The sequence below is a fragment of the Lipomyces oligophaga genome, assembly GCF_038497815.1.
Source record: "Lipomyces oligophaga strain CBS 7107 unplaced genomic scaffold V1516scaffold_2, whole genome shotgun sequence".
NCBI lineage: Eukaryota > Fungi > Ascomycota > Lipomycetes > Lipomycetales > Lipomycetaceae > Lipomyces > [Lipomyces] oligophaga.
Window position 1 is genome coordinate 1,131,579 of NW_027117786.1, and position 23,243 is coordinate 1,154,821.

At 43.0% G+C, this 23,243-nt stretch overlaps 11 protein-coding genes across 11 annotated transcripts; 5 read left to right on the forward strand and 6 right to left on the reverse strand.

Moving 5' to 3' along the window:
• Positions 1-49: 49 nt before the first annotated feature.
• V1516DRAFT_621602 (Rad17 cell cycle checkpoint protein-domain-containing protein) lies at positions 50-1,779 on the reverse strand (the record flags this gene model as incomplete). Its single annotated transcript, XM_066919532.1, has 2 exons — positions 50-1,432; positions 1,477-1,779. The coding sequence occupies 2 exons, from the start codon at positions 1,777-1,779 to the stop codon at positions 50-52; spliced, it is 1,686 nt and encodes a 561-aa protein (XP_066779048.1).
• Positions 1,780-2,001: 222 nt separating this feature from the next.
• Positions 2,002-2,863, forward strand: V1516DRAFT_671200 (uncharacterized protein). The gene is made up of 2 exons (XM_066921522.1): positions 2,002-2,028; positions 2,078-2,863. Exons 1-2 carry the CDS (start codon positions 2,023-2,025, stop codon positions 2,837-2,839), a joined length of 768 nt encoding a protein of 255 aa, XP_066779049.1. The 5' UTR covers positions 2,002-2,022; the 3' UTR covers positions 2,840-2,863.
• An 18-nt stretch (positions 2,864-2,881) lies between these two features.
• V1516DRAFT_194743 (uncharacterized protein) lies at positions 2,882-4,484 on the reverse strand. The gene is made up of 2 exons (XM_066918723.1): positions 4,152-4,484; positions 2,882-4,089 (listed from the first exon to the last, which is right to left on the reverse strand). Exons 1-2 carry the CDS (start codon positions 4,313-4,315, stop codon positions 2,925-2,927), a joined length of 1,329 nt encoding a protein of 442 aa, XP_066779050.1. The 5' UTR covers positions 4,316-4,484; the 3' UTR covers positions 2,882-2,924.
• Positions 4,485-4,550: 66 nt separating this feature from the next.
• On the forward strand, positions 4,551-5,555 carry V1516DRAFT_634259 (ADP-ribosylation factor family-domain-containing protein). The gene is made up of 5 exons (XM_066919989.1): positions 4,551-4,657; positions 4,709-4,743; positions 4,801-4,904; positions 4,956-4,995; positions 5,052-5,555. The coding sequence occupies exons 2-5, from the start codon at positions 4,725-4,727 to the stop codon at positions 5,456-5,458; spliced, it is 570 nt and encodes a 189-aa protein (XP_066779051.1). The 5' UTR covers positions 4,551-4,657; positions 4,709-4,724; the 3' UTR covers positions 5,459-5,555.
• V1516DRAFT_671208 (BCS1 N terminal-domain-containing protein) lies at positions 5,497-7,178 on the reverse strand. The gene is made up of 2 exons (XM_066921523.1): positions 6,853-7,178; positions 5,497-6,800 (listed from the first exon to the last, which is right to left on the reverse strand). Exons 1-2 carry the CDS (start codon positions 6,979-6,981, stop codon positions 5,544-5,546), a joined length of 1,386 nt encoding a protein of 461 aa, XP_066779052.1. The 5' UTR covers positions 6,982-7,178; the 3' UTR covers positions 5,497-5,543.
• Positions 6,822-7,915, forward strand: V1516DRAFT_194346 (uncharacterized protein). The gene has a single exon (XM_066918722.1). It carries the CDS (start codon positions 7,128-7,130, stop codon positions 7,686-7,688), a length of 561 nt encoding a protein of 186 aa, XP_066779053.1. The 5' UTR covers positions 6,822-7,127; the 3' UTR covers positions 7,689-7,915.
• Positions 7,916-7,985: 70 nt separating this feature from the next.
• V1516DRAFT_684211 (golgi-body localization protein domain-containing protein) lies at positions 7,986-16,866 on the reverse strand (the record flags this gene model as incomplete). Its single annotated transcript, XM_066923552.1, has 5 exons — positions 7,986-7,990; positions 8,032-8,146; positions 8,220-11,075; positions 11,134-11,273; positions 11,328-16,866. 5 exons carry the CDS (start codon positions 16,864-16,866, stop codon positions 7,986-7,988), a joined length of 8,655 nt encoding a protein of 2,884 aa, XP_066779054.1.
• Positions 16,867-17,796: 930 nt separating this feature from the next.
• On the forward strand, positions 17,797-18,567 carry V1516DRAFT_662850 (S-adenosyl-L-methionine-dependent methyltransferase; the record flags this gene model as incomplete). The annotated part of the gene is made up of 1 exon (XM_066920467.1): positions 17,797-18,567. The coding sequence occupies one exon, from the start codon at positions 17,797-17,799 to the stop codon at positions 18,565-18,567; it is 771 nt and encodes a 256-aa protein (XP_066779055.1).
• A 48-nt stretch (positions 18,568-18,615) lies between these two features.
• On the reverse strand, positions 18,616-19,269 carry V1516DRAFT_684213 (uncharacterized protein; the record flags this gene model as incomplete). The annotated part of the gene is made up of 1 exon (XM_066923553.1): positions 18,616-19,269. One exon carries the CDS (start codon positions 19,267-19,269, stop codon positions 18,616-18,618), a length of 654 nt encoding a protein of 217 aa, XP_066779056.1.
• Positions 19,270-20,439: 1,170 nt separating this feature from the next.
• Positions 20,440-21,838, reverse strand: V1516DRAFT_619627 (Adenosylhomocysteinase; the record flags this gene model as incomplete). Its single annotated transcript, XM_066919462.1, has 2 exons — positions 20,440-21,705; positions 21,755-21,838. The coding sequence occupies 2 exons, from the start codon at positions 21,836-21,838 to the stop codon at positions 20,440-20,442; spliced, it is 1,350 nt and encodes a 449-aa protein (XP_066779057.1).
• Positions 21,839-22,361: 523 nt separating this feature from the next.
• V1516DRAFT_621077 (uncharacterized protein) lies at positions 22,362-23,091 on the forward strand (the record flags this gene model as incomplete). The annotated part of the gene is made up of 2 exons (XM_066919513.1): positions 22,362-22,401; positions 22,445-23,091. 2 exons carry the CDS (start codon positions 22,362-22,364, stop codon positions 23,089-23,091), a joined length of 687 nt encoding a protein of 228 aa, XP_066779058.1.
• Positions 23,092-23,243: the final 152 nt, after the last annotated feature.

The following is a 23,243-nucleotide window of genomic DNA, read 5'->3' on the forward strand; positions in this document are numbered from 1 at the left end:
TTGTCTAGAGAATGCATTAGCTTTCCTTTGCAGTTAATATCATCTTATATTATGCTGTATCATTTTCGTCAGATTCTGAAATTTCGTCTGATATTGAATAATCTGTAGAATTCATACTGACAATCGGAAGGGGAGAGTCGTGGCTTGAGAGAGAAATTACACCAGATATACTATACAGACCACCGATTTGTCTAATCATGTCATCTTTTGTGATGAGGGACATCCAGAAGGCGTCAGTCTCCATGAACTGGGACACATTGGATGAAGTAGAGAGCATAGCTCCGCTACAAGAGGAACGGTTGTAGAGGTACCATTTTGATTGAAGATTGGCTTGTCGTTTGTAGATAGAGTAAGTCAGCGGCATTGTGATCTGGTGGCCCGCATGGCCTGGAGCGGAGAGTGCAGAAGGAGTGGAGGTTGAGATATAATCTCTGATCGAAATGGGCTGCCTAGAAACCTGCTCGGACAGCGAGGTTTTCAAGCCCCGAACGACTATTTCAGGAGCTAATATAGAATTCTCCAGCACCGGATCAAAAATTGAATCGCGAAAGGATCTTTGTCGAAGAAATAAATCGCTAGTAGAAATATTTGACATGCAATTGTCAAGGACTTCGACGCTTTCGCAAGACGGGGGATAATTCTCAAAGAGAATGGAGACAAGATCAGAACCCGAAACTGCTTCTACGATGCTTTCGACCGCGTCTGATTTGTTATATATAACTTTGCCAATTGTATGAAATATTTCCAAACTTATCTCCCTGGTTGAAGGAACAAAGTTGCCCTTGGTAAGCGACCACATTTGCAATGCGTTGATGGCCGAACGAATGTCACCGGAGTCAGTGACTTTGGATATCAGCGAGACAGCAGTCTTCATGTTGAGTCGCTGTCTCGCGGCAATGCTTTTAAGAGTTTTGTTCATTAGAGTCTTATTGATAGGATTGAATGAGATTCTTGTCAACAATTCGTTGGCCATTAGGTCTCGTCCAAGCACAGAATCAGCCGTGAAGGCCATCTCATTGACCGATCCATTTTTACGATCGATCTCAGAAATAATAAACACAAGCGGAACATGATCGACTGTAGGTGTATAGATGAAAGATGAAATTGTTTGCAGAAAGCTTTCTCTAAAAGAAGACGACGTGATAACAGAGAGCGGGAGGTCTTCAACCAGAATGATCCTTCGCCGTCGAGGAACTGATCGAAAGTCGAGCGTGATCTCAGCCTCCACTGTCCGGTTCATGGTTGCAAACCGCTGGCCTGACGACACAAAATCTGCAAATCGCTTCGATAAAGAAATATAATCTGGACCTGCTGTGTCATATGCCATCACCGGCTCTGTCCATTCGATAATGTCAAATTCAAGGTCATTTGATAATACCTGCAGGGCTGCTGTCTTTGAACTGCCCGTCGGACCTGTTAAGACCAAAACCCGCTAGCTGATTAGATTCAATCATCAGGATTAACATACAAGCTCACCTGAATCAATTTCCCTGAAAAAACCCGATTGAGCCAATCTCGTAAATCTTTATATTTACGACCATGCAGTGCCAGTTCCGACACATCTCTAGGAGCGTACTTGTCTGTCCACTGATCGGTAGCAGGTGATATCGGTTCATACTGCTCAGAATCTGAGGATGTGCTTTCATCAATTTCATCTTTGTCATCTCTGTAGTTGTCTCTATGCTCGAGCTGCGCCGTGTTCTGAACTATAGTCGATTGCAATGTCGACACAGAATTTGCCTTAGATATCGACTTTGCAATCGCCACATCAATAGACATTTGGCGTGCCGGCCGAGCAGCAGCAGGAGAAACCTTTGCATAGGCTCGCTTTACTCTCGGCCCTCGAGCACGAGGCATTTGTCAGTCTATGTTGAAATTTGTTGAACAATTTGATCTGTTGATTTCCGCCAGAGATGAGATGGATATTGGGAAGAACATCACGTGACGATAACTTTGAATCGACAAGAAAGTGCACTTTTTGATCTGTCACGAAATCCGTCCTATACAGAACTAATAGAAAAGATGCTGGTGAATAGAAGTAATGCCGCTGTTGTTGCTAATGACTGACTGTTTTTAGTTCAAACCTTGGCTCGACGTTCCCGCTGCCCGGCACGAGCTACACGACGAGTCGTCGGACGACGAGCAGAACCATCCAGATATTTCTGACGAGCTTTACGAATTTTCTTCCGATAAACACGAGACTGAGTCCGAGCAAATCATCGTTTTGTGCGATAAAATGTCTTTCGATGTCATGCTAATTTGTGCCTATCCGCTCGAAGCAATATTGCTCGCATGCTCGTCGCATACGGCTCAAATCGGCAGCGTTCAGGTCAGATTCAAAGCGGTCCAGGGAAGCCTGCAAAGTATCATGTGTCCAATCATGAGCGGCGAAATCGGAAACCGATCTGTTGCTTGGATACGTGTCCGGCAGGTTCCAGCTCAGATGGCGTATCCGTTTGCGGAATACTTATTTAATATTCTTAGGCCGAAATCAACTGTCATCTTAACATGTCTCCCTTCCATTGAGTCAGAGATTAGTCTGCTGTCCACCTCTTCTTGTTCTCTGTCGGAAGATCTTCAAAGTTTACTCATGAAACCGCCCAATTATGTCACAGGAATCTACGCAGCAGTGATCTCCAAAGCAGAACTCGAAAGCTTGAGCGCTGCTTTAATCGCCGTCTCCGCAGAAGGCATAGTGGACCATGAATTCGTAGAGGATGAAATCGCAACTAAAGCGGCTACAGTTCTCGGAAAACTTCTTTCTGCGAATTCTGCTATTGAGCTTAATATGGCTGTCTTTAGAAAACACCAAGCTCCCCACTCAAGTATGTACGTATAATGAAAAACTTTTCTGTACTATTAAGTTCCTATACTCTTTAAAACCCATTTCATCCGAAACAAAACATATAAATATACAAAACTATCTACTCGTCGTCGCCCATCTCGTCATCGCCATCCAGTGCCTCGCGCATAGCCTCGGAGTTCTTCGTTGGTGCAGCTCCGGTCTCGTAAAAATTCAGACGTTCTTCAACTTGACGCTTCATAACCGCGCCAAACCTGGTGGAAGGTGCGTCCGAAAAGCTGTCGATTCGACTCGCAATAGAGCACTTATTAGCCAGAAATCGTGATATCCGGCCCTTGTTCTTTTGAGCAGCTTTGCCAATGAATGAGGAGTGGTAGATCAGTCCATACTTCGGAGTATTACCCTTGGTCTTAAGTGCACGAAATAGAGCCTTTTCGGCACCTAAAATCTGCACAGTCGATGCTGGATATTTCGATAAACTTGTCAAACTACCGGCATGCGAAATTAAACGCGCACCAACAATTTCGCCTATCAGTTCAGACAAGTTAGGTGCGACAGTGTTCATCTTTTCCAAAAGATAGCTGTGTAACTGCTTCCTGTAATCAGAAAGGTTAACTGCTTTTTCAGCAAATGACATAATATTCTCCATGTCCTGTTCGGAAATATCCTGGCCCATACTGATTCGAGCTGCGTCGATGATGCTCTGCGCAATCGCTGCATCATCATTGACGATCGCAGCAAGGTCATGTAACGAATCTTGATTCAAAGACGCTTTGTCTCGAACGAATAAAATAAGCTTGGAGTATGTATAATTGTCACTAACAATCTTGAACAGCTCAGGAAAATGCCAAGAATACCATTCACGGACACGCATAGCAAAAGTATTGATATCTTTGTCCAGCTGGTCAAGAAGAGCAATGGCCTGGATAATATGGTTATCGTTCTTTTGCACATTGAACTGCACTTTGGATCGGGAATACGCATGGCCGAGACCAAGCTGTGCACGTTCAATGTCGCCATCCTGAAGTTGCTTCAGAAGCTTTACTCCATGCAGACGAATTCCACGGAGCAGGTCTTGCACAACCTCAGATGTATCGCATTCAATTCCCTTGAACTTCTCTTTAATTCCGGCAGCTAGCTTGATGTCCGACACACCCAGTACGGTCTTTGATTTTTTAGACTTTTTCGTGCTATTTGGAATATTTAACTCGAGCAAATTCTTCAGATGGTCGTTGACGGCACCCTCTGCAATATCATTTGCATTTTCCAGCGCATGAGCAGCTCCTCTGCCTCAAATTAGTTTCATTGGTCTTATCTATTGCCTTTATGCTCGTGAATAACAACATACTTGAAAGGTGCAAAGCTAGTAAGTTTCACAAGCTTATTGAACAGCGCAAAATCGTTAGCAGCTTCTTGGACTTCCTTAAGTCTGGCACCAACCGAATCCGGCTCGATCACGACCTGGAACAGTGCGTATCCGGTCGGCTCTTCGTATAGCACAAATTGAACCATTTTATAGACTGAATCGGAGATTCTAGTCTGCTCTATCGTATTTATTTTATGTGCTCAGTTCGAACTATTAGGTCACTGCGTTTCAGCTCTATCACGGAGAAAATTATAACTTGGGAAAAAACTTTTTCGGTGACACAATGGCCAAAGAGCATAACTGTGCCAGCAGTGCTGCACTTGAATGACCACTGCACTACTATCTACTACCAGTGCTGTTGTTGTTAGAACTACCAGGTCTGACGACTGATTACATAATTATATACTTGCAGTAGGATCATCGAACCTATCGTATTAAACTGTGAAGACATTGTCTGGCTTGACACTTGAATCACACATTATTCTGACGTAAGTGTGCTCGGTGGTGTGGAGCTTGAAGCTATTCTGACGAATAAATAGATCGCCAACTCAAAGCATGTTTATCCTTAATTGGTGTAAGTATTCGAGTAAACCTGCTATTTTATACTATTATACTAATATACTTTCTGCAGTTTACGATGTTCTTGCATCGCTTGGGCTTTTGAATAAGCACGCAAAGCTACTCTTCCTCGGCCTGGACAACGCCGGTAAGACAACTCTGCTCCACATGCTCAAGGTAAAGATTGAATATAGATAACTATACGATTTGCTGTTTCTGACGATATAGAACGATCGGCTTGCAACTCTGCAGCCTACTCTTCATCCTAGTAAGGCACTCTGAATATTAATTTTTATTGGATGCTTGGTGCTTACATCTTTCTAGCTTCCGAGGAACTTGCGATTGGAAACTGCAAATTCACAACATTTGATCTTGGAGGTCACCAGCAAGCTCGTCGTCTTTGGAAGGATTATTTTCCTGAGGTCAATGGCATTGTTTTTTTAGTTGACTGCGCAGATGTTGACCGGTTCTCCGAGTCTAAGGCTGAACTCGATGCTCTTCTGGCTATTGACGAGCTTTCAAAAGTGCCATTCTTGATTCTCGGAAACAAAATCGACGCTCCCGGCGCTGTCTCTGAAGATGAACTTCGCATGTCATTGGGTCTGTATCAGACCACAGGCAAAGGCAAGGTGCCTTTGGAAAACATTCGTCCGATCGAAGTATTCATGTGCTCCGTGGTCATGCGCCAAGGTTACGGCGAAGGCATCAGATGGCTGAGTCAGTATGTGTAACTGTATCTGCCTGTAATTTACCCTTGTATCTTTTATGATGAATTTTTAATATTATTTATATTATTGTTTTCAATAAGAAAAAATTTTACTGTTTTAAAAAGGGTACCATGTCAATGGCGCCCTGTGGATTGGCCTTATTATATACAAACAAGCCTTGTAGCTGGGCCGTACTAACTGGAGAACGCAGCGCTTCTACTTTTTCCACAAATGTTTCGCAGTCTTCCTGATTGTCGTAAAATCGACGAAACATCTTACGGATTTGGTATGGAGACGCGTTGTCGAGTAGCTCTCTTACGTCGACTCTACCAGGTCGAATCAGCGCGGGATCGAGACGTTCTGGATGATTGGTAGTCATAAAAATCAATCGTTCTTCTGAAGATGCTACGCCATCAAGCGCATTTAGTAGTCCCGAAAATGTGACGCCTGAATTTCGAAATCCGGATTCGTCGGTTTGTTCGCGCTGGTTGAACGCTGCATCAATATCTTCAAGTAGCAGCACGCTGCGCTCAGGTATGTGGTTCATTAGGTGATTTAGTCTGTCGTCTGTCAGATTCTGCTCAGATAGATTCAGAATGCAAATGTTGTAATCCAGGTCACCGGCTAATGCTTGAATAAAGCTGCTTTTCCCACTTCCAGGAGGTCCATACAGTAGATATCCTCGTCTGTAGGGAATTCCCCGGTCGTAGTACCAGTTCCCAGATGACAGGAAGTCCTTTACATCTGCGACAATATGTTCCGCGACCCCCTCATCTAGTATCACACTATTCAGAGTTCGCTTCCGTCGAGGCTGTCCGAACGGTCGCCACTCCGGTCCCCAGGATGTGTACATGACGGTTTTGCCTTCTTGCTGTTTGACAGCGAGATCATTTGCTTCTGCGAGCAATTGGCGGAATATGTCGCGGTCACGGTAAAGTGTAGTGAGTTTTATCGTTTCAAAAGGAGTTCCGGACGTCAAATCCATTAATCTACTGGATCGTTCGCGATTGACTTGGATATATGCTCCATTATAACGCAAAATATGTTTTCCCGGCCCAGGAACAAGATTGAAACTCGTCGTCACACTTCCATTGTCATGCTGCTTAAAACTGGTCTGAACACTGAGATGATGGGAAGACGAATATAAATTGCGTATCCGCATAAAGTATCCACCTGGAGAGCCATCTTTGACTACCCCCGACTTTACTGATTCTCGTGCCATCCAGTCTAGAAACCATATGTAAGATTTATCTTTGGAGGGGATTTCAAGGTCCACTAGCATCTGTCGATATATGAAACTGGAACTTGCAATCATCACCTGCCGTCCAGCAGTTAACACCACTCCAATAGCCATCAATCCGAATCCCTGGATTATATCAGTACCATCTACATTGAACTAACACGAGGAATGAACTTACCGCGGTGAAGTATGGATTCCCGTCCACCAACGTAGACAACATGCCATTTTTTCCCGCTGAAGCTGCAGACTCTTCATTAACTGGTACTTTCCCCGAAGAATTCGAGGTTTCTATCTTTTTTAGATCCATTTATTTGCAGTCATAGATTCTTTAGTGATTTTGAAAAGGTTTATAAAGGCGACCATTCTTAAGCAACGTCCCAACATATAGATTTGTATAAGCTTCCGGTACGAATTAACTTACGCATATTTTAACATATCCAAACAATTTACATCATGGCAAATAGACTGTTTATTACATCAGGGGCAACGTTCCCATTTTGTGAACTATTTGAAGCTATTCTCGGCTCGGAGACAATTCTCAAGGAATTAGTGTCGACATTTCATATCCGGTCAATAAGAGTGCAATACGGATCCAATGCCAGTTCACAGCTGCGCTTCGACAGCTGTACGGCAACGAACATGTCGTTATTCAATTCACTCGGAATTCTTGTTGATGGGTTTCCAATAACCAAAGGTTTCTCTGCAGAATTGGCTGCGTCTACAATCGTGCTGAGCCATGCTGGTGCTGGAACAATTCTAGATACTCTTCGACAAGAAATCGATCCAAGACCGCTGCTGGTCGTCGCTGCAAATCCGTTACTCATGCATGGCCATCAGTCGGAGCTCGCGATCGCCATGCAAGACCTTGGATATCTGATTACTGTGAGTGAATTGACAACGAAAGGTATTCTCGATGCTCTACACAGATTACAGACTGCTACTCTAGTTCCGTTTCCTCCTAAAGCAAATATATCTGCGATCATCGACTACGAGGCCGGCGTATTGAAATTATGACAACTATAATATACATCCAAAATTATCTTCTAATATACATGTTCAAAGGATATGCTCTATAGTATATACCTACTTTCTTGGACTGGCAGGTTTAGTCGATGAACTCGTCGATGCGCCTATACTGCTCGAACTGTTGTCCTTCACTTCAGATAAATCAGCCAGAGACATGAACGAGGCGTAGTCCGAAATCTGCCGGATCGGTGTTATGTGCCGCTTCTTGGACGGCTTGCTTTTCTTTATTTTGTTTTCGATCAACGCTCCCGTATGCGAAATTAGCGCCTTAATAACATCTTTGGTTCAATCTGTTAGAATTTTCCCTTTCAGCAGCACGTTATGGACTCACCTTTCTTCATGTGATTTGCCAAATCAAGATTTGACCACGTCTTATTGCGATATTCCAGAGTCGGTAATCGGAACACAAAGTCATTCACATCTTCGATGTTTCTCGCTCCTTTACCCTACAGGCAAGCAGGTTGTCAACAAGAAGTTCATATACTTCCTACGTCCCCATACAATCCAAACAATACGTACCTTATACGAGATACACATCACGACCGATGGAATCGTTACATGTACAAAAGTAATAAACTTCGATGCTCGACTGACCATTTCGCTCAAATCGTCGTCCATTAGAGTTTCATTGAATCCACGGGAAATCGAAGGCCGATTAAAATCGCTATTAGTCGACACAAATGACTTCACCGACGCGGTATCACTTGCCACATTGATCATTGAGCCAGTACTACCCTGCATTCTCGACAGCGATGTCACAGATCCGTTCGATGGCGGAGACCGTAGCAAACTCGGTCGCTTAGGCAGGCTAGGAATTTCTGTCGATCCAAGTGATCGAAGGCCTCGTGTTTGCGACCCAGATCCAACACTCGAAACAGTATTTGAACGTCCGTGGCGCACTAAAGAGTTCATTGAGGATACCCGATGAGGTACCTTCAAAATAATATCCGAGCTTGAGTCTTCTTCCTCAGAGGACGATGAACTAGTTTCATTCGTCTCCGGGGCCGCCGATGACATTTCGGAACCAATACTATGCGATTCCTTCGGAAATATGTACTGGAATAATTTCTGTCCCGTATCATGTTCTAGCTGCAGTTTCATCGGAATCAGATTGATCTCAAAATGATCCATAACCGGAATACCGCCGATAGCTTCCAGCATGTACCAGTATACTCGTAACGCTTTCTTCTTTTTATCCGAATCTTTCATACCCGCAAAATATGGAGAAAGCAATTCCGGATACAATGCGTCTGGTAACAAATTGATTCCTTGCATCATGTTAACCTCAATTGTGTTAAAATTGGATCCATCAGTGTTTTCTAAGCGTCTGAAGGTTCCATTTGCAATTGCTAAATCCACAAACGGAGTACGGTCATCGAGAAGCAGATGAGCAATGATTTGATGCCCTCTTATGAATAACTCTAGCTGCCCTCGATTTTTCGAAGGCTCCCGCTTGTCTTCAAATCGTCGCTGGCCAATAGTTAATGCCTTCATAGTGAATAATAATTCATTTGTGGCATTCCTCAACTCTGACATTACGTTTCGCAAATCATGCCAACTTTGCTCATCTAATTCGGTAGCGTAGATCTGGAACTGGTGACGAATCACAAGCAACTGTCGAATTTCTCGTTGTAAATTTTCGACCATTTCAGCAGCACCAGACAAATCACTGAAGTCTGTTGCAAGTAGAATCTTCTCCAACCTCTCGTTACTTTTCTTTGAATGCGGTTCGGAGTAAATTAATACGTCCATAATTATCATGTACAACGAATAATATTGTTGCGAGTCCATAGCGGTCACAAATTTAGGGAAATCGACACTTAACTGATCAATCTCCTTTGTAACTGCAACAGAGTTCGCATTCACGCTGTTTACAACCCGGTCGCCAGTCTTTAAACGCAATGAGTTGTGTTTATCATATGAAAGTGATGAGGATGTCCGTTCCGTTATCATGTTGTCTTTGAGCGCACATCCGTCATATATGGTTTCAACAGGAACCCAGGGTGGCCAAACGGCAGAAACAGGCATGTAATGCGCGAGCCCGACCGCACTATTGAGCCTAGTTCCTCCATACAAGCTGCTAGAAAACAGCCAATGTGACTGTCTTCGCATTTCTTCCTTTTGGAATACGAAAAACTGTGCATTATCCAGATTTGCAGAGTAGCGACTCTGCACCAATCCACTTACATCGTCTTCAATTTCATTCTTATCCATGATAGAAATAATCTTAAGCTCAATATTTTGCGAAGTGACAATCAGGGTAGCATCAGGATTAGTCTCACTTTGTAATTGGATTTGTGGGCCAAGTAGTCGAATCACATAAGAACTTCGAGCAATATATCGTTCTGCCAAATTTTGAAGTACATCGTGATTGATTTGATCGCCATCTTCAAATATGCTCTGAATATCTGAAAGGTCTTCCGAATCTGAGTCTGTCGAAGTTCCTGAAGACTCATGATCATACTCGTTTGTTGATGTATCCTCACTGGTACTTGCATTGCTCAAATTCGACACTGACGGCGGATCCGAATGCCCATTCAATGATGTTGAAATCGGACTTAGCGAACTTGCCGGTTCCAACATCGGCACATGCTCAAACTGCGCTCCATCGATGCGTGGATTTTCGCCTGCAGTAACAGATGAACTAGTATCACTATTATGGAGATGAAGATGATGATGGTGGTGATGGTGCTCGTGCTCGTGATTTTGTGTGCCCGGTTGCCTTACTGGTTTCGTCTCATCAGAAACCACAAAATGCTCGTGATCGGCCAGCAAATCTGATATCATATTCTCCGTTGCTTGCCTCTGCCGATTCGCGAGCAACTGGTGAGCTGTGACTCTCGAGGTTGAACGTGTGAGGATCTCTTCAAGGTCCGGATCAACGTCTGATTTTGCCTGCGAACGACCGGATCCAATATCTGACATTGCAGAATCCACATCCGTAACTTCTGTTTGCTTTGAAGCTGCAAACTTCTTCTTTTCTTTATCCAAATCATCTATAAACTTGATTGCTCGTCGTGACATATAGTACACAAGACCTTTTCGATGACCAATCTGATGAATGTAATTAAAAATCGCATTCCGAATAGAGTTATTCCAACGTATCTGAACATTGTGGAAAATGAAACGGTTATTAAAATCTGAAAAGGCTTCATCCTCTAGGGCTCGCAGGTCATATAAATTCGACAGCACATCGAATTTGTCATCTCCAAAAAGATTTTGATTAATCTCCGCTTCTTCAGGATCTCTGCAAATGCTGTTTTCTAAGTCGGATCTGGATATATGACCAGTGGATTGCAGGAGTGAAATCCACAATTGGTGTAGTGTATGTCTTTTGTATTCCAACATCTCAGCGTCTTTTTTAGCATTTATAAACTGAATATAAAATTAGTAGAGCAATTACTTTTATTCGTCGAATCAAGCAAATACACACCCTTTGTCTAGCAACACTACTCTCTGTTGACAATCTTGCTTGTCGTCGATACTCTTCCATCTGTTGTTTGTTGACTTCAATTTGCTTTTCCAGTTCTTGAGCCCGTGCTGCAATCAATTCTGTCTGAAATCTAATTGTATCTAAAATTGTGGTTTTGGCATCTACTTCAAATCACCAAATAGAACATAACTTACCAGTCTGATTCTGCAAACAAATATGTGAAGGCTCGTTCCCGAACGGCTTCACAACTTCGGAGCTATTGCTATCGTTGGATTTTTCGTGCTTGTGCTCGGTTTGGCGATAATAAGTAAATCGTGGCGTGAACATCCAAGGTATGACCCTTACTGAAGACAAGTTTCCATTCCCAACAAAAGACTCTAGCTCTGTAAAATCATCAATGTCAACCCATGTCAGATCGTTATCCCAAACTTTTAGTCTTGCAAGGGGAGGAATGTTGCCGCTAGATCGTGTCGGAGAAGTCGGTTCAGAACTGAAAACCGAGGCATTTCCAATCTGGGTCACCAACTCTTCAGGAGTTCGATCTTTAAAGGTAGCTGTTACCCCGCGAATATCAGCTTCTTGGAAATCTACTTCTCCAATATTCATACGCATCCGTCGTTGCTTGCGCTGGACATTTAGAACCTTGTCAGTATACATGTAGAATTCTCGACGTTGATGCAAGTCCATCATAAATGACGCTACCCTGCCCTTAATTCCAACGGCATTCGTTCCTTTAGCTGGTGCGTCATCTTCCTTTCGATAAAGATAGCTATGACTAATGAAAAATGGCTGCAAAACAAATTGATACTTGATGGAAGCCAAATGTCTGCCAAATTTTTTCGAAATCATTATCGGCGGAAATAGTTTACCTGTTCGGACAGGTAAAGATACTTTGTCACCAAACAAATCCCACCACTTGAAAAAATGCATGAATGTAAGAGGAGTCAGATGGATACTGTTTATACTGGTTGACTTGGATCGCGGTTGCGAAGGATCCCAAGCAGCGTCTCGGGGTGATATGACCGAGAGTGCTAAGTGGATATAATCACTTCGAAAACCAGAATATGCATCATATGGTTTCGAAGGATCTATTGTATTTGGCCGCCGCAATTGAACTTGATAATGAGGAGCTGATTCAAATGTACGTCCGAAACCGTCCCCCAGGTTGCGTTCAAATAACAATCCTGCCTTCCACTGAACGTTTCCTGAGAGCTTCATCACGACCTTCAGAAACTGGGCTTTAGAAGAGTAGTCTGAAGCACTACTTAGAGTGCTAGTTGTGTCTTCGGCATTATCAGATACCTGCATTTGTCGAACATAATACGAAAAATCTGGAATAGCAAGCAAAAAATCATTCGAATCGACTCGCATAAACTCACGCTGATCATCAGAAGGATTAACATCGAATACAACATTATTTTCCCAGCACATGGCAAAACCAGAGCCTGCACCAGTAACTTCATACGGGTCTCGAGATCCCTTTAAAAGTAAATGAACCGCACCGTCACACCAATGAAACCGGATTTTTGAATGAAAGATAAGCCGTAATTTATCCCAAAATCCGACTTTGGGCGATGGGTCCACAGGAGGTTTGGTAAATGTATCAAAGATCATCATTACTGCCTGAATAGCAGGCTGGATAGACGGAGCCCAGGTAATACGGGTCGGGTCAGCAGTTGCAATATTGATATCCATGTTAGAGTACAGTTTCACGGCGGAGATGGTTCGCGTGACTTTGAGTATGTAATCTCTATCAGAATGATTAGACCCTCTAGCGATAGGGCATTGAATGTATCTATTTGACGATTCATCAAAAAGTTCTTCAGCAATGACACAGTCACTTTTGAGCGACCAGGCGCGAGAATCTCCCACCTGCATCGATTTGATAGCTGGAACATGGAACAGCGGCAATGGATAATCTCGCAAAATTATCCTAAACTCATCCATATCAATTTGAATGAATAAAGGCACCAGAAGAGAATACTGTGTTTCCTCCGGGATGCCTTTGCCCACGGTATGAAGAAATTTATGCACATCAATCAAATCAAAACTTGGCTTGTCAATGAGAATATCAGGTTGAAACAGCATCATTTGGAACAACGGAGGAGAATCTGGAATTGCTATCACATTCATTTCAGATGTAAGATCAGACTCAACTTCATCTGCACCAATCATTTTGTTTCGTTTCGTTGCAACCGCATGAGCACGAATACGTCTGGCTTTAGTGATTCTATATATCCAAGATTGAGAGTGCAGCTCTTTCAGTTTTTCATATGCAAGTTCAGTAGAAATACTAGCAGAGGCAGACGGCATTTCCGCTTCCTTTGGAGAATATCGAATCGGAATACCATTTGCTCCTCCTCCACTTCCAGAACGCAGCTTGTCGCGATGTTTATGCTTCATTCCCTTCATCGATCTGAATGTAGCACGCTTTTTGGGTGGCTTCATAACTTCCAAATCTTCTTTACCGCCAGGCTTCCCTTCAAGGTTCTGACCGGCAGTTTGTAATGCTTCGACTTTCGCTTCAAACGCAGCTTCTCGGGCGAGTCGCGACTGCATCTCAATCATACCGACTGTGAAAATAAGTGACAATCGAGCCTCAAACGGATCGTCATCGAGTCGTATTTCAATGATCCTAGAAGTAGCTCGGACACGCGGAACTCTAACTGGCTTCTTTGCCTGAGGTGCTAGTACGTATTCACTCGAATGGTATATAAATTGATGACTTAATTGCTTAATCGCTTTTGTCGTAGTGACGACATCATCCATAGTTTTATACAGCACCAAACCGGAGGGAATGGAAACCGACAATGAATCCATAGTTACAGAAATGTCATCTTTAAGATGTTCAGAGTCCAATTTTTCATTTTGGGATTCAACAGCAGCTGGTTGATTTTTTCCATCATTCTGTAATTCCACTCGAAGGTGCGAAAAAACTAACAATCGTTCCCAAGCATGAGATACCGATGGTGCCTGTGTGAATACTCGGAAATACTTCAACTTTAGTAATGGCACCGCATGACTACGTTTAGAAAAGTCGAGTCCAACAGCATCAAGAAGTAATGGATCCGCATGTGGTAGGTTGAATTTCACTCGGATATGATGTGTACGAACATCGACAAATACCAGATCTTTTGACGTTTGTTTAGATTTCGACGGAGATGCTGAGGCAATAGCAATTCCTAGACTCGTCTTAAACGCCTGAACTGCAAGGAGAATCGAATAATGATTAAAGAGTGAATAGTTTGCAGTCATTTTGCGCAATAACAGATTAAACTCCAGTATTGTCTGGCCTCTCTCAATATAGCCCGTTAAAGCCATTTCGATATCGGGAATAGTAAAAACAGGTGCAGAAGGATCCAAGATGTTACACACTTCATCAATAGTACTGGCTTCTAGACCACATAGCCCAATAGCCAACTGCCTGCGGCCTGTTTCAACCTTGCTAGATGTAGATTTGTTGGTCGGGAGGAGAAACTCTGAGCCACTCAGACTAGCAACCGAGTCTGTTCGCAAACCTGAAGGTCTAGTAGGTGGCCGCCGACGAGAATTGGAGGAACCTGGAGGGATGTTTGGTTTATACTGAACGATCCAAGACTCGATTTTCACTGCAACTCCACGCACAGCATGCGAAATTTCACAGCCAACAGGGTGAGTATCTTGAGTAGCTGCTCCTAGTACAACTTCTGATCCTTCGAGATGCATATGAGAAAGCCAAGGAGGAATGCTCATGAGAGAATTTCTCTTTGAGTGTGAAAGATCAAAAGCGGTTTCTTTGGCTTTGCGTGCAGCCTTTTTGACTTTCTTGCCCGGATCCAATTCATCCGAAGAAGTTTTTATGTTTGTGCGAATATGGCTAATGAGCTCTTTCAGATTATCGATTGTATCTTGATTCGTCAGATATAGAGCGAAAGAATGCAAAGATACATTGAGAGAGACGTCGAGAGATGGGCTTGTCCCTGCAGCTATTCGCAGACCTAGAACACTGGCCTTTAAAAGATCGTGTCTCTTTTCGCCGCGTGCCCAAACTTTGAAATCGGCAACCCGAAGTGCAAGAGTTAGAGAATAGTTTGGATGCGGAGTGATTGAATGAGATGATTCGATTTCACAGTGAATTATCGAACAATTTGCCGCAATAAGTTTACTCAAACCATTTACTTTATCGAAGGATTCAAATTTGGCGCGTCGCTCGTTCTTTATGGGTAAATCCAGATCACCGTCGGTTACTTTGATTCGTGATCCTGGCTCTTCAATATTTAGTTTGATCATTGTTCGAGGGAGCAGTTGAACAAAACTTGGCCGCGAGTGCTCCTTGCCCGATATCGATATCGCTACAGGGGCAGAAACAGTCACTTCATCCTGTTGCTTTGACAAAGTTGACAGAATCGCAAGAAAAGGTTGTAAATGACGAGCACGAACGTCGATAGCCGGGGAAGTGATAGTCAAACTACCCTTAAGTAAACTTGAATTTCGATCATCAGTAGCATGAGTATATATGTCCAAGGCTTTTCTTAAAAGATTTGTAGTACAAGTAGCGGCAATCATGGGTATATAAACTAATTCATCATGGAAATCTGTATCGAAATCATCGATCCCAACGGTGATAGCAACCGCAGTCATGATTGCTTGATGAGAAATATCTTCGACAGGGAAGAGCATGCGATGACCTGGACTATTTTGATTGAGTCTGCGAATATCGACCGTGAATTCCTTGGTTGACATGCTAAATGAGAGTTGCTTGTATTTATCTTGCGGAGACAACCTATAGATGCCCGCCTTCGAGACGTGAACTCGAACTTCACGAACTGTATCCACGAGGCTGTATAAAACGCCTACAAAATCGTCTTGACTATATTTAGAAATATTGGTGGCAGAAGAAGCGGAAGTCACAGGAGTAGCAGCTTTCAAACGCGCATGGCGGAGTTTCCGTCGTTCCCGAAGACGTCTGTGAAAAGAGGAATAAGAATCAAACGGTATAGTCAAGTTTCCGACACGAAGATTGACAACAAGATCTTTTGTTTCCATTGTGGACTTCAGAGACATGTCTTGGATATTAAGTAGGAAAAGATCTAGTAGCTGTTCTGCATGATTATGGTCTGACTCATAAAATACATCCTTGATTGCAAATACCCAGTTTGCTCCAATGACATCTTTGCCCAATCTTACAATAGCTGGGTCTGAAAAGGCCTGAGCTGGATCAAGTAGATCGGCATAGAGTGCTATGCTGCGGACGCGCATTTTGCCGACATCTCGAGATATGAGAGCAACATTTCGAAGATTGAAATCAGCAAAAAGAATAAACTTGAGAATTCTTCTTTTCTGCGTTTTCAGAAGTTGCAAAGCTTTAATCCATGGCGGAGTGGATTCAGTTTGTGGTGGAAAATCTGACACCGATGCTGGTCTGTAGGATGATGGGGTTGGGAGATGGCTGTTATGATGCTGGTCCTGTTCATGATCAAGATAGATGGAAATATCGGCGACCGTAAATGTAATCCAGGACGGACGGGAGAAAGCTGGACGATGGAAGTTTATCTCCACTTTGCTTATCTCCAGGTAAGCGCCTGAAGGAAGAGTGAACGTAATGTGACGAAGTGAGAAGTAGCCTAGTCGTTGAATCGAGATGCCGGTGAAGATGCGTACCACAGCAAAAAACACGATCGCGACAAGCTGAGTGAAAATCAGGAGAACAAAAAGCTCGGCGATTAAAAGTGAAATACCTTCAGGTCTCTGCATGTTCCCGGTTTGTAAAAATGCTTGCTAATCCTGATAGCTGTTAGCATTAACTTTACCTTGCAAAGAGCTAGCCTCGACAGTATTCGACTTACGAAAACCAATGAGTTTTTATGGCGACAAATCAGTTCAAGAGCTGCCTGTTCACTCCATCAGAATAACAAAAATCAAGCAATTAAAGACGACAATCGCAGTGAACGAAGATGATTGAGAAGGCCGAATGGAGGATTGAAGTTGCTGCTAGACCAGTTAGACTAGGCTGCTTCAGGCGCACAATAAAACCAGGTACCTTGAACAAATTCAAACACGTAAGGCTCGCCAAAAAATAGGCTTCTTTCGCAGATTCTAGGCAAATTCATATAAATCTAATTTTATTCCAGTTCAAGCAGATCCCACCGAGCTAGTAGTATCGCCCGTTTTTGGTTGTCGTGATGACCACCATATGATGACCTTTGCCCGTTATAAGGTAAAAAGTCGCCGAGAAGCCCGGCTTTATTCAGGGTACTAGTGCACGGACAATAACTTGTGATATTCAGGTTTTCAGGTACCCAAGATAATGCCCCGTCGAATTAGTTCTATCACAACTGCCGCGCAGAAATCTTCGTCATTTTAGCGTCTGATCAAGAAAGCTTTTATTCTTACTATTTATCATAACTATGCTCTTCCCCTTATTCACCGATTGAGTAATGCTCTCACAAGCCCGGCGATGATCGTCGGGTGCGGAATATCGGGCTTTTGATCGCAAGTTCTTGGTGGCATATCGGGTTAGGGACATTATGATTGAGTCGGCTCGGCTGATTGTGCACGGTTCCAAGTTTACTTTGAATTTGGTAAGAGTACTGCCATGCATTCTTTTTCGGTGTGGTTGTGGCAGATAATCAGTATGATCAGCTGGAAAAAACGTTAAAAATCTGCAGGTTGAGCAGAAAAGGAATGAGTGATCAAAGTCTTTGCGAAAGCAATATTAACAGGGCACGTCAGCGGGCACGACAACAAGTCCGTGAGAGAGCTGCACGGTGTATAGCGTCGTATGACACTATATGGAACTCGATAGATAGATCAGCAATGATAATCGATTTTGCCTGTTCTTCTGGAGCGTTGAGCCATTATATTGCTCCAATATTGGAGGCGGACAGCGAAGATGATGAAGATGAGGACGAATCTGAGATGGACGGACCTCAATTCATTGGGATAGATATCAATCCACACTCAGTGGCTGAATACAATAAACGAGCACAGGATCAAGGATTAGCTGCGCAAGAAATGTATGCTATTTGTTTTGATATTAACTCCGAGTCGCTCGTGCCTATACAACCTGCGGATGTCATAATATCTTCCATGGCTTTCCACCACTTAAATCTGTCGGAATCGATTCGCAACCTGACAGCAAAATTGCTCAAACCGCAAGGGTGGCTAGCGCTAGTTGACTTACAATATTCCGATGAAACTGCAAATTTATTTTCTTCTGTCCATCGGCATAAAGATGAATGTTATCATGTCCACCATCATGGAGGTATCAAACCTGGTGAACTGCTGGAGGCATTTGCATCTGCTGGATTGGTAAATGTATGCGTCTATGAGTATGCTTTTCAAATATCTGTTCCTGTATCTTCAGAAGCAGAATCAAGTTCGGAATCATTTAGGTATTCACTAGTTGATATTCCATATCTATTTGCTGCTGCACAGTTACCAATGTCAATCTGATGCAATTACTATACTATCTCTACGAGTACAAATTTTTCAAACCCCGCCTCATTTGAAATCGTCACGTCCAAACTCGAACTTGACACCATTTTGCTTGCATTCGTCGCACATGTACTTTTTCCAGTCATCTCTATTGAAAACCTCCCTCCAAGCCATCATATCATTCACCTGCGCTGAATAATTCTGATTCTCCATCAATCGCTGTCTTGCGCGGACAAATTCGCGGCGCAAGAAAGTTTTTTCCCGTAATTTTGAGTGAATACTGGTATAATCCTCGTCAGTGCCATACTTGAGCTTTAGCATTTCAACTGTTTGCATAACTGACTCGTCGATTTGAGCGTCGGCCAGATTATAGATTCGTGCATAGAGCTCTTCTTTACCCAGGGAAATACTCTTTAAGAATTCTGACATGTAGAACTTTCCGATTTGGGCGGCGTATTCCTCATGTGTACCTGATTTGGCCTTGTTCAGGGAATCGGGCTCCGACTCAAACACTGTCTCGGACTTGGAATCTGAGTCTGAGGCTGACTGCAAATCGATGTCACTGATAGGATACAAGAAATCAAGGCAATCACAGCTGATATTCCCTGGATATGCACAATCCAAAAATCGATACAACACAAGATTATCTCCACCTTCAACAAGTATCTGATCCGTCTGATCTGGGAATTGATCGTGGTTTTTGGAGTGTCGATTTGCCATCGTTTCGAATCGGTTATAACTATATAGAATAGTTTACAGTTATGTTATAATATAGTGTATATTTGGCTTATAGTAAATTGTATCTGTAGTAATTTCCTGCCTTTAGATCTTCAAAAATCCTAACGGCTGTTTACATTACCTAAATAGGAAGTTCCTTAAACTAGTCTGCTCTCATTTGATGCTGCACAGCTTTACCGACCAATTATCAGTAACATCTCTTAAAATTATCCCATTAGATTAGTTTATGGATTTAATGCTGAAAAACCTATGTAGCTGCATTGTCATTCAAGATCATGCAACGTCTTGTAATGCTTTCCTAACTATACTAGTCTTCTCAGTACTCGTTTCATTATGTTGCACAGACAGAATATATCTTGGGCTAAGCAGATGCAAATGATATGTGGAGCATTAGACTCAATGAAGTCAAAAATTTTATTCTTAAAATTAAAATGCCTGATGATTTTGTTCTACAAATCTTGAGAATATTATCCCACCTCCAGATCTTTTAGTGTCAAATTTCTTCTGCCTGCAGAACCGTTGACAGCATCATTGGAAAAGAATGAACTTCAAGCAGATTTGGATCCAACAAATTCCATAGTGACTATAATCAATCCTATCTGAATCTAATCAAGTTTATCGATATTCTACATTTGGTACAATAACTTAGGACGACAAAGTATATTCATCATTTTCAACAACTAACCTCTTAATCTCAACTTTAAAGCATCAAATCAATCCGAAACTTACTGACCATAATCCAATATCCACAGATGCTATCCTATCTCAAACCAAGCATACCAGTCCACCAAGCATAGAAACCCTAAGTTATAAATCCTCCGAGGTTTGGATCGATGAGGACTAGTTGTTGAAAACATATTAAATAGCAAGATCATAAAATAAAACATTTTTTTGTATCCCCGATAACCCAAGCGCAAAATAACATAAGCAAAAAAAGCAAGAAACCGAAAACTCCCGTCTATATATAGGTTGAACTAAAAAGCAAGAAATATCAATGTACAAGTCTACGAACTCCATCGTACAATGAGCGAGAGTCTTTTGGCGGAAAATAAAGATCGTAACTTGGCTTAGCTTTGCTTGGCTGCGACGTGACTTGGTTCGGGATCTGAAAGCAACTAAAAGTGAAGATGGAAGTCAATTGATCAGCGTGACTTAGTAACGGTAGATGTCGGACTTATAAGGACCGACGGAAGCAACACCAAGGTAATCTTCCTGGACATCCGAAAGAGTGGTTAAATGGACGTTAAGGTGCTCAAGATGAAGACGAGCGACGGTCTCGTCAAGGATCTTAGGCAGCACATGGACGTCCACAGTGAAGGGACCTGACTTTGAGAACTCCACGTATTTTTCACGGAAAGCCTTATCATTCGCAGTGAAAAGTGCAATCTGAGCCAAAACTTGATTAGTGAATGAGCACGACATGACGAACGAAGAATGTCCAGTGGCACAGCCAAGGTTGACAAGACGACCCTCCGCAAGAAGAATAACATGACGACCAGAATCCATGAGATATCTGTCAACCTGGGGCTTAATGTTAACGACACTCTTGGCGTTTGCCTTAAGCCAAGCTACATCAATCTCAACATCAAAGTGACCAATGTTGCAGACAATGGCATCGTTGGGCATGACGGCAAAATGCTTTCCGGTGATGATATCACGGCAGCCGGTGGTAGTGACAAAGATCTGACCACTGGGAGCTGCCTCTTCCATGGTAACGACCTGGAAACCGGAAACGGCAGCCTGGAGAGCGTTGATAGGGTCGATCTCAGTGACAAGAACACGAGCGCCCATGGAGTGTAAAGCCATGGCGCATCCTTTTCCGACATCACCAAATCCAGCGACAACAGCGGTCTTGCCTGCAATCATAACATCGGTGGCACGTTTGATTCCATCGACAAGCGACTCACGGCAGCCGTAGAGGTTATCGAACTTGGACTTAGTGACCGAGTCATTGACATTGATAGCAGGTACCTTAAGAGCACCCTCCTTCATCATCTTGTAGAGATGGTGAACACCGGTAGTGGTCTCCTCAGACAGGCCGTAGCAGCCCTCGAGCATCTCAGGGTACTTGGAGTGGACAAGAGCAGTGAGGTCGCCGCCATCATCGAGAATAAGGTTGAGCTTCTTACCGTCTTTGAACGACTTAAGCTGCTGTTCGATACACCACACGTACTCCTCCTCAGTTTCGCCCTTCCATGCAAAAACAGGCACACCGGCAGCGGCAATGGCTGAAGCAGCATGATCCTGAGTCGAGAAAATGTTACAAGACGACCAGGTGACCTCGGCTCCGAGTGCAACAAGTGTCTCAATCAGAACAGCAGTCTGGATAGTCATATGGAGACATCCTGCAATACGAGCACCTTTGAGCGGTTGAGCTTCGGCAAAACGGGCACGAGTCTGCATGAGACCGGGCATTTCCTATAATTTATGTTAGGAATTGTGATATGCAAATATAAAAATTACGTACAATTTCAGCAAGCTCAATCTCACGACGACCGAAGGCGGCAAGGCCAATATCGGCAACTTTGAAGGTAGCAGCAGGAGCAGACATCGTTATATTGTTAATAAAATGATATTAACCAAGTATTAAGTCAATAGAATTGATTAATTGAGTCGAATATATAAATATATAACCTATCAATTTGGAGGGGATTTGAAAGGGAGAATGAAAAAAAAAATTCTGAAAGCTGTCCTCCTAACGGGACCACAGGGGTTAGTCACATGCTACGTTATGCGAATACGAATACGAAAGAGAAGGCGAAGACTTGGTCAAATGTGTTTAGCTGTTATAATGCGTTATATCCTGTTATGCATTGTATTGCTTAATATCTAGAAAGTCGTATTGGTTCTTCGCAAAGCTGATCTGATCTCCTTGTTACATACCGATTTAAATAGCTTGAAATCTACAATACACTTTTTAGAAAGATAGGTGATAGTGTAAGAATCAAGTGTTTGGTATCTTTTGGATATATGAACAATTGACAGCAACATGAAGCTAGAACCGTTCTGATATAAATGAATAGCGTATGCTGGATATTGATCTGTTCATAACTATATACTATTATTGACTGCAAATGGCTCGGGAAAAAGGATATAATCCGGCACAAGCCCAGCGTGAGTATATTGATATTCATCTAACTATACTGACATAATGTAGACAAAAAGGACAAGGCTAATGCAATCAAAAAGGCTAAAGCCGAAAGGAGCGCGCAGATGGTGGAAAAATTGTCTAGACGGAATCCGGAGCGAATGGAACGGCAGATTGAACGACTGAAAGAATTAGATGGCGAGGGGCGATTACAGGGACCAGATCGAAAATTACTGGCTGATCTGGAAAAGCAGATTGTTCTTGTGCGGAAGGCAAAAGAACAGAGTCGGAAGACCGATGATGGGAAGTTGATTACTACGGATGGACGAGAACGGTACGAGAATAACAGTGGTGTTTATGTGCTCAAGGGACGGGAAAGAAGGAGCATATACTGGGATCCGCTGTGGAATAGTACGGGGCTGCCACCTGAAGGCTGCGAATATCGTGAGTGGCAGGATTATGAGGAAATCAATGAGACTGCCGGTGATTGCAAAGAGATTTATCTTCGAGTCGATTTGGGAGAGCGAGTTGCAGACGGCATTCCGCTTCCTCGAGGACGGGCGCTACGATGGAGAGATGACGGTGAAGACAACGACAAGAACAGAAGGGAAGCAGACGAAGCAGCAGCGACAACCACATATGGTGCTGCGCCGATAATTCGGGACTTGAAGAAAGAAGGTGTTATATTTGTACCCCGATCAGTTCAGCGGAGGTAAATGATTATGTAAGATATTTTGTAAATGGTTATATGAATGTATGATTATATAATACATCTTGTTACATAATCATAGTCCAATAATGGCCTGATTATTGACCGGTAGGCTAATGAACGCACGAGCACTGGGGAGGCATAACTGTGCCAATCTTT

What these genes read in the sequence shown, in the direction of transcription:
- V1516DRAFT_194743 (XM_066918723.1), bottom strand. Translation starts at nt 4,315, where the DNA reads ATGGTTCAATTTGTGCTATACGAAGAGCCGACCGGATACGCACTGTTC. An exon ending in ACTAGCTTTGCACCTTTCAA is followed by an intron (nt 4,090 to 4,151) that starts GTATGTTGTTAT and finishes AATTTGAGGCAG; the next exon opens with AGGAGCTGCTCATGCGCTGG.
- V1516DRAFT_634259 (XM_066919989.1), top strand. An exon ending in CTCTGCTCCACATGCTCAAG is followed by an intron (nt 4,905 to 4,955) that starts GTAAAGATTGAA and finishes CTGACGATATAG; the next exon opens with AACGATCGGCTTGCAACTCT. An exon ending in GCAGCCTACTCTTCATCCTA is followed by an intron (nt 4,996 to 5,051) that starts GTAAGGCACTCT and finishes ACATCTTTCTAG; the next exon opens with CTTCCGAGGAACTTGCGATT.
- V1516DRAFT_671208 (XM_066921523.1), bottom strand. Translation starts at nt 6,981, where the DNA reads ATGGATCTAAAAAAGATAGAAACCTCGAATTCTTCGGGGAAAGTACCA. An exon ending in GGAATCCATACTTCACCGCG is followed by an intron (nt 6,801 to 6,852) that starts GTAAGTTCATTC and finishes GATATAATCCAG; the next exon opens with GGATTCGGATTGATGGCTAT.
- V1516DRAFT_194346 (XM_066918722.1), top strand. Translation starts at nt 7,128, where the DNA reads ATGGCAAATAGACTGTTTATTACATCAGGGGCAACGTTCCCATTTTGT.